The 9,460-nt window shown below is 33.2% G+C and overlaps 1 protein-coding gene across 1 annotated transcript; it reads left to right on the forward strand.

Moving 5' to 3' along the window:
• The first annotated feature begins 6,477 nt into the window (after window positions 1-6,477).
• On the forward strand, window positions 6,478-7,824 carry LOC149566768 (BURP domain-containing protein 3-like). The gene is made up of 2 exons (XM_089820092.1): window positions 6,478-6,545; window positions 6,668-7,824. Exons 1-2 carry the CDS (start codon window positions 6,513-6,515, stop codon window positions 7,604-7,606), a joined length of 972 nt encoding a protein of 323 aa, XP_089676218.1. The 5' UTR covers window positions 6,478-6,512; the 3' UTR covers window positions 7,607-7,824.
• The last annotated feature ends 1,636 nt before the right edge of the window (window positions 7,825-9,460 follow it).

The raw sequence follows: 9,460 nt of genomic DNA on the forward strand, positions 1-9,460 counted from the left end.
AATCCATCTAACTATACATCATCAATAACTGAAAACATTGTAATAATCATCATGCATACATGGAGTATAGAGTATCAAGTAATCTCACCATATATCAATTGAATCTAAAAGAATATCTGATAATCTCAAAATAATGCTACTAATCATCAAACATAAAACTAGCCTAAAAGAGTAGCAAAAATGTAAACTAGGGGCAGGCACTACATGTGTTTTTACCTTAGAGAAAAGATAGAAAATTGAACATATTGAATCCATCAACTAAGATCAATTATGATGAAAGATATACTCTACTAATGAACACTAACAACTTTAGCCATTTACATAATTGAAAAGTTTAAAACTTTGTTACCAAACTTAGTGATTCCAAAAACTTTAATATATTGTACAACGTAACTTCAATACTTGCACTTCCTAAACACCATTAAATTTAGAATGGAAATGGCTAAACAATTTTATCCATTTCAATCTTTAAAATTGAAAGACCCAAGAAACATTTTTTTATGTACCTCCACTAGTTCTCAAACTTATTGTAGCTAATATGCTTCTTGTCCAAATTGAATCATTTTTCGAGCCTTTGAGTGCACTTGTGCCCCTCTTGTTACCATAATGGGAATTGACTATGTTGCTACAATATAAGTTTCTATATCACTGGCTTACAAAAAGATCCTACAATGCACATCTACAATAGAAAATAATTACCCAAGGGAACCTAGATTTGGAAGCCCATATAGACCCTTTGGTACTTATATGTTATGTTCAACCCAAGATGCAACTTGTTTTGATGACCCTGAAGCTTTCTTGAAGATTATTTCACCATTCAAGCAATGTCATTTTGATCAACTTGTGGGCAACTATCTTTCAGACCATACATGTCAATAGCTATATTTTGGAAAGTATTACCAAAGACCTACTAAATGTAATGCCATGTGTTCACCTTTCTAAAGTTTCTATTCATTTGGAATCAAAAGAAAAAGGTGCCAGAGCTTAGATAATGTCATAGTGTTTTCTTTCTTTTGATGTTTCAAAGTCATAAAATCCATGCTTTGCAAGTGTAAAACATACACCATATAAAGAACTTGACATTTTGTATATTTCATCATTAATAGTTCATTCCATACCATGAATTAATTTATATTAAAATTTTAAATTAGTTCATTCCTAGTCCCCACTCTTAATAGTTCATTAATAGTTTTATCCAACTCCTAAATTAATTTTGCATTATTTTTTTTTACTGTTTACTGCTCATTAGGTCCATTGAGCAAAAACCTTTTGGGGAGGCTTTATTGTAAAATCTTTATCCTTTTCCCCTCTCAAATCAATAATTTTATTATTAATTTCATTAAATATTTGTTTATTATTGTCATTCCTATTCTTTTGAGTGTTCTTTCTATTATGGTCTAGCCCATTTGATTTGTCTTTTGTATTTTTGGTTAAATCCTTGGCCTCTCTTTGTTTCACTGACTTATGATTGTTCAATTGTTACAAGAAGTTTGAGATCCTTGTGAAGACCTCATTTCATTTAATTATTTAAGATGACATATGTGTGAGAATATTTTGAGATTGTTAGTGTTTCACCATTCTGACTAGACTTTCTTTAATGATGATATCTTTGTTTCACTAAGTTACGATTTTTCAATTGTTACAAGTTTGAGATCCTTGTGAAGACCTCATTTCATTTGATTATTTAAGATGAGATGTGTGTGAGAATATTTTCATATCATGACGGCTAGTTAATAGTTTTCATTGAGATTGTCAGCAGTACACCATTCTAACTAGGCTTTTTTTAATGCTGATATCAATGGAAATAAAAAATGTATTCTAATTTGAATTAGGCATTTTTATTTATTATTTATATTTATCAGTGGTAGTTGCTAAGATGTGGAATCCAATAGAAGGAACTTGATGGATCCCAAAAGCATGCCCAATATTGCTTACCGCGAAGTTATAAGGTTTTTTGATATTTAATCTTATATAAAGATATATTTAAATGGAATAAAATAAAATTTTAGTTTGGAGTAATATTATGAAGGAAAATGAGTACTCTGTGCAATAGAACAATGATTGGAAAAAATGAAGACAATGACTACTTAATTATGGGACAATGATTGACCAAAAGATGGTTGTACCCCTAAGGATAAAAAGAGATGGTTGTAACCCCAAGGATTAAAAAAGAAAATCATGCATGTTTACAAAGTTATTACAATGCATCGAATGCTTTATAGGAAAATCTCTAAAATTTCTTTCATGGATTTTTCTATGAAGTGGGTTACGTTTTGTAACAAGATCTCCATTATAGTTTTATTCTCTTCATAAACATTATAAAATAGTTCCTTCTTAAAAGTGTATATTTAGTAATTAGGTTAATTCTTACATGATACTAATTATCTCGATGAGTAAATTCTTTTAACATGGTTTTCACACATGCATTAAATGATATTATTACTCTTTGTGCAGTTGTTGTCTATAATAGGATTGTCCATTAATGTAATGCAAGTAGATATGATGAGGAGAAAAAAAAGAGTCAAACCTTATGATCCAATGGCTCTCAAGTATCAAGGTCCTTCATCTCCAACAAACTTTCTAGTATAATTTTCTAGGAGATTCAACTATATTCTACTTGGTCAAATTATCTTTCCTCTAAGAATACATGTTACATTCTCTCATTAAATGCCAAACATGCTAAAATTGCATAACATTTAGCTTTCTAGTATAAATGCTTAGCGGTGTGCTATAATTCAGCCTTTGTAAATAATTTTCTATTTATGATTTTTATATAATTTAAAAAAAAAAAAATCTATACCAAATGTAGATAGAGAACTATGAGAAAGAGTTGAAGGAAACATAAAACATTTTAGATAAAGAATGTATCAAATTTATAAAGAGCCAATTAATTTTCCTCATGTCTATACAAAGACTAGAGTTGGGCAAGTATATCTAGAGCAGATCTAGAGAAACACATCAGTATTAGAGTTCTTCACTATTACAAATAATCTATAATAGTTCACAACTAGCTTCATAGAGGCCAACCTAATATTTAATTAAATTTATTATAAATTATAGAACATAAAAGTATAATTTTTTAGTTTGAAATATTTGTACAAATTACTTTTTAACTTTTTTTATACAATATATAATCTTTGTATATAATATTTTCAATCCATTCATATTGAGCATGAATTGTTGGAGTTAATTTCTAACTATCTTAGTTATTTCACTGTAGACCTCTTCATCATTCTAACGTACACTAATTCACTCTTCCACCTTGCCCTATCCTCTTCCTCATTTCACAGATGATTTTTTTTTTTTGATTTAATCTTTTTTTTTTTCTTGTAGTTTCCATATGATCTGATGGATTAAATTGATGTCAATACCAATGTCAAAGAAAATTTGGATTCTCCTTTATTGATAAACTTCTTGTTGCAAAAATGTAGATATAGAAAGAAAAGGAGGAATAGTGCGGTAGGTTGTATTGATGTAGCAACAACAAGACATATTTTAAGAATAAAACTTTCTTTTATACTATATTTTCAAAACAGAAAAGAGAACTTTATGTTATGTATCAGATAATTGTGCTTTTATTTTAAAACTTACTAATTTTTTTTTTTCATTTTTGTGTTCATCTCTATTTTATCTATGCTTCTAGGTTGTTTAATGTTCTCCTTTATTATTTTTCTCCTTTGTCTCTTACCATTGTCTATAAATTCTACCATTGTTTGTCTCTTACCATTGTTTATAAATTCTAGAAAGTAGACAATAATTGAAATGATCCAATATTGAAATGAATTCTTATTTTCGAATATTCAATTTTTTTCTTTTCATCAAAATCTAATCAAATGTTAGTTTTCCAAGAATAGTAGTGAATTTTGTACAAGTAAAGCAAACTACTACAGAGTGTCATCCTTTGTATTTCATAATTTTGTTCATCAAAGTTATATTAATGTGAAAGATGAAATTAATTTACATTCTGCTAAGAAAAAATGGATAATATCAAAATCCAACATTGGCCTAATGTAGCTATAAGAATCCACGATTTAGCTTGGCAAACATAATAGTGATGGAAGGTAGTAGGCTAGGATTGGGATGTTTGACAAACAAATGTATCTGGGAAGCTTTAGTTAGCACATCATTCTCAAGTCATATTATAATATTTTCAACAGGTGTTTTTAAAGATGAGGTAACTAAGTTTTATGACATTGGTGTCATTAAATTTAGAGGAGAAAATGTTTTTACACATTTTGACAAAGACAAATATGATGTGGGAGGCATCAGGAACAACAATTTTCTTTAGCAAGAAAAAGTAAGTGTGTTGCACTAAACTAATTTATTCTCCTCCATTCTTATAGAAATGTTTATAGTTAGATGAAATTAATAAGGAGAACACATTTCCTACGTGTCCAAGTTCATTGTCCACGTTTTCAACAATAGGAACCAACTTCAAGTTCTTTCATTATTGTTGTAAAATTGATTTTCATGCTTATTAATATGGAGCAACTTTTTTTCATGTTTCCATAGTTGGACTCCACATCATCTTATTTTCTTGTTCTTCGTTAGTGTAAAACTCTCTATAAACAAGAATTTTTGAAAACTCTTAAACATTCTATCTATTAATATTTTCTTTTGATTTTGTTTAAAATAGATATTTAATTTTTATAATGCACTAATACATATTATACATACTCTTGAATACATTTTCCACTTGCAAGTTATTTAGATTTCTTTAAAATTGCTATCTAATTTCTAAAATTTGTCAACATATAACTTCTATATTATTACATTCTAAAAATTGAATAAATAATTCTAATTTTCTTTAAAAAATTCAATTTTATACTATTGTCATTACAACCTAGATATATAGAATTCTGTATTATTTTGCAAAGGTGCCTCTTGGCCATATTAGAAGTACTTTAAAATATCTCCTTCATGTTAAAAAACTAAAATTTTCCTTAATGTTCACATGCAAGTTGGGTTAGCACGGCTAGCAATGATTTTGATATTTAAGAAGAGATAGGGCCAAGGAATCATGGGAAATTGAAATTAATGGAACTTTGAGTGCTTATTTTGCTATCTATTTCATTAAGCACAAAACCAAATTAATTATATAATGAAAATCTTGAGTAACCCCATTATAAACAATAGTGTACTAATGCATGACATTAGACTCAAATCCAGTTAACCTTGAACATATTCATATTGATCTATTATCATTTTTCTATGTGATCATTTGAAAAATGCATTCTACATGCCAAATAATACATGGTATCTACTCTTTTGCTCTTTCTAGCCCTCGAACTCATTGCAACACCATTTTAAAAGTCAAAATTGGTCCAACCTACATGTACGCAATGAAATTATCTTCCAGCCCACACATATGAAATTAAATTGTTTGTATGCATACAAGTTCCTTCTCATTCCTACATATAGTATGTACAATAGTGACCTTTTACTTTATAATTTATTTTGGTGACTTATTTTGTTTGGGTAGCTTTTAGTTGAGATACCAATTCTATAACTTTAGTTTAAATGATTAGGCTAGATGGTATCTCCATCTTTAAAAAAATCCAAAAGAATATCCAGGTCACACACATTCTCCTCATGTCCGATCTTAGGCAGGGACTTTAGCTCGCACAGCTCTTGTTTAGATATAGTCTTTCCATTCTGACAAAACCAACCATTCACTGTAGCATTACTTGGGTTTTCCCAAGTTCAAACAATTATCTCATAGGAAATCTAGATACGGTATAGTAGCGGATAAATCCCATCAAATTGCATTGTAGCGGATCAAATTTTTATGAGTCGATTACATAATTGATATGGTGGCGCCCCCAGCAAATGCCAATACGATTATAAAACTCCAAAATTCTAATTATGCTTTGTTTTATCTGATATCGGCCTGCAACAACGACAAAGCTGACCTTGATAGGTTTTAAATTTTGTGCATTGAAGCTTCTAACGAAAGTGCTCACGATCTGACCTGCTATCGTCTATTTTCGCAAGTTGAGGTGATCTCATATCCTTCAATTGTATCTCCCGAGCACTGCAACCGGCTGTCTTTCACAAGAGAGTCACGGGGTCTCATTATGTAGACTAATAAAAAGAAAATTCAGATAGTTTGCCATTAGTCTTACTCGAATATTGAAATTTAACTTTGATAGCTTTACTTCTCACTTTAACAAGTGAATTCTAGCCTTATGACCCACTCCGCCAGCTGATACGATTGTAGAGCTTTTCAAAGTGGATTTGCTAACGACTCTGATACTTTTAACGTTGCCGAGATATGATTGTAGTGCGTACGATCTCATCTGATATCCGCGTTTGAAATATGTCTAGAAAATATCAGCAGTGTCCCCCACTAAAAACAAGATGATATAAGTAATATGAGATTTGACATGCATGCTGTGCCTACGTCTACGATGGCGCGCGGCTTCCCTAGTCGTAAGCTCAGTATATTTATATGACGGAGAACCTCTTTCACTTGGTATCTCTGAAACACTGAAATTACCGCCTTTCACAGGATGGGGAGTTTAACTAGTTTCATTCTTTTCTTTGTAAGGTTTTATTTTTATTTTTCTTTTTTAAAATTATTATCAAGATAGTTCACGTAGTTTGTAACTATAATTTATTTTGCTAGCTTTGCTAATTATGAGTTTCGGTTGTTTGGAATTGACAGGCAGTAGCAGCAATGAGTGCGGCGCATTTGCAAGGTGAAAAGGTTTTATCTCCGACTAGTCCAAGCATGGCGTACTGGCAGGAGAAACTGCCCACGACACCCATTCCACAAACTCTGAAGGAACTCATCTCATATGAGAAAGTAGCAGTGAAGTACGTTGGGACAAATAATGAAAAGGGAAAAGGCGTTGAGGAGGTTTTGCCACACTGCACTATCCAGCTCAATGTTTATGCTGCAGCTACGGCGCAAATGCTGAGAAACCCATCGCTGTGCATGTTTCTGCTGGAGAAGGACTTGGTGGTCGGAACCAAAGTGTCACTCACCTTCGTGCAGGCCGCAAGCATTCCCAGGCATTTTATTCCACGCATCGCCGCGGACAAACTCCCTTTCTCCTCCGACAAGCTCTCCCTGGCGTTGAAGGAACTCAACGTAGCGCCCGATTCCCTCGCGGCTGTGGCCATGAATGAGACATTACAAGCCTGCGAGAGACCTGCTGGGAAGGGCGAAACCAAATTCTGCGCAACGTCGTTGGAGTCGATGATCGACTTCATCACGTCAAAGATGGGGAACGACCGTTTATCCGTTCTTTCAACAAAAGTTTCGAAGAGGTCAAAATCTGTGAAGCAGGAGTATACGATAATGCGAGTGAAAGACGAGGGGAAGGAGGAGGCGGCGCCAGTGTATTACTGCCACAGCGAAGAGTATCCGTACGCGGTGTATCTGTGCCACGAGCTGCGAGGGGCGAGGGTGGCGAGAGTTACGGTGAGGGGCGAAGATGCAGGGAAGACGGTAGAGGCGGCGGCCATCTGTCACATGGACACCAGTTCATGGAATCCGGACCACGCTTCATTCAAGATCCTGAACGTAAAGCCTGGTCATGCCACTTCTATTTGTCACTTCGCTTCCCAAGGTGATGTTTTGTGGCTCAAAGTTGCCTGATCAGATCTACGCCTCCGCGCAACTACACTTGCTATATATGTATAAATAAATTAATAACTTGCAGCGTTAGGGGGAGCAGGATGAACATGCTTAGCTTCAAGTTTGTTTGTTGTCACGAGGAGGCACAGTAACTCTCTTTCTGTCTTTTAGTACTGTCGTTTGTAGTGAGAACCAGCATGTTGTGTTTATAAACTATAAAAATCTATTATTAGTGTCTATTTATCATTCTCAACTAGCAACCAGCAACTATAAACTAGCAACGTTTATTTTACCACTTTATTTGGCAAAGCAAATATCTTCAAGCAATTGTTTCAGCAAATTCTCGATGGTAAACCCTCATCTCCAGTCTGCTTTGATGGGCGATTTCTCAGGATCCAAAAGGTGGAATCTCTGGAACCCTTCAACCTTGTGTAATGAGGATGGTAAGTTTGACGCCATAGATTCGAGGGTTGTATGGGGAAAGTTGCTCGAAAGGATAAACTAAGGGGTTTTCCACTAGTTGAGATAATTTTCTGCTAGCTACGTGAGCTAATAAGATTCTTCCACGAAAACCCCAACCTTGTGATCCCTCAGCTACCCGATCATCCTGATCTCCCCCTTCCCAATTTTTTTAGGCTCAAAGGAGACCTCCATCGCATCTATATCTAATTTCGTTGTCAAGTTTTCCCTTTGAAATTCTTCATCTAGTGGCTTCAGAAGAACCCCACTATGCGCCTGCAGGGCTTTAAACCCCAATTGTGAATACTGCCTTCTTAGAAGGCTTTTAGGATTATTGCATTCAGATGGCCTCTTTACGAGATGGTATGAGAATGCTTCTTCGAGTACCAAAGTTTGGAAGTAGTTGGAGGATTCCTTTAGTAACCATTTAGTATCTCTTTCCTTGATTAGGACATTTTGTTCTTAGATTGCAGATTGCGATCTTCGCAAAAAATTGCTTTATGGAATCCTCCCATTTTTTAGGGCCACCACCACAAATTCATTCGATGGGCTCCCTATTTTGAAATAGCCTTTTCTAATAATGTTGATGTGTTGAAGTGGATTTCGATTTCAAAAAAATTGATTGAACTTCGCGAGTCATACAAGGAAAGGATAGGTGGTCTTTTAAGAAATTTGAGGGGCCTTGAGGAAGATTTATTGCCTCAACGAATGTCAAAGTTTTTGTGGAAATGGAATTTTACAAATATTTGCTTCACTTTGTTATCTTATCACTAATCATTTCATCTTTTATTTCTATCCTAATCTTTTCTTAGGTAACTTGTTCAAAATTAAGATCACTTGGAACCTTGGAAATGGACATAAAGTCCATTTTTCCATATTGTTGGGGTGGTTAATAAGCTATTATCAAACTAGTTAATTTGGATCCCACAAGGACAATCTTGGACTCTTACCTAGTATTATTTCTAAAAGACTACACTTACTACAATCTAAACATCCTAAAATGTTTGAGGTGGAAATTATTTTTCATGTTTGACATCCTAGTAAATGAACTCTACATCCTTAACTCTATCTAAAGATACTAATTTGGTTGCTCTTATCTAAAATTCAAATAACATATTCTTGTTGTTGACCTTCAAGATGATTTTATAAAGAAAATGAATATCAAAGTATTATTTTCTCTTAAAGTCACACATCCTACGAAACATGCAAACTTTCTCTACTATAACTTTTTTGGCATTCTCTATCTACTTGTCTTGTAACTGAGATAATTTGATCTTGTCCACAATTATACAAATAATAGATTATTTTTTCTTTGATACCTTCACCTAAATATTATTTATATACATGAACCTAATTTAGGTAAAAGTATTGAATGTATTTAGCCCTTTTCGACCTACATTGTTGAAGTATTAGATA

Source organism: Cupressus sempervirens, chromosome 3 (genome assembly GCF_028749045.1).
Source record: "Cupressus sempervirens isolate cs-2001-9-10 chromosome 3, ASM2874904v1, whole genome shotgun sequence".
NCBI classification, from domain to species: domain Eukaryota; kingdom Viridiplantae; phylum Streptophyta; class Pinopsida; order Cupressales; family Cupressaceae; genus Cupressus; species Cupressus sempervirens.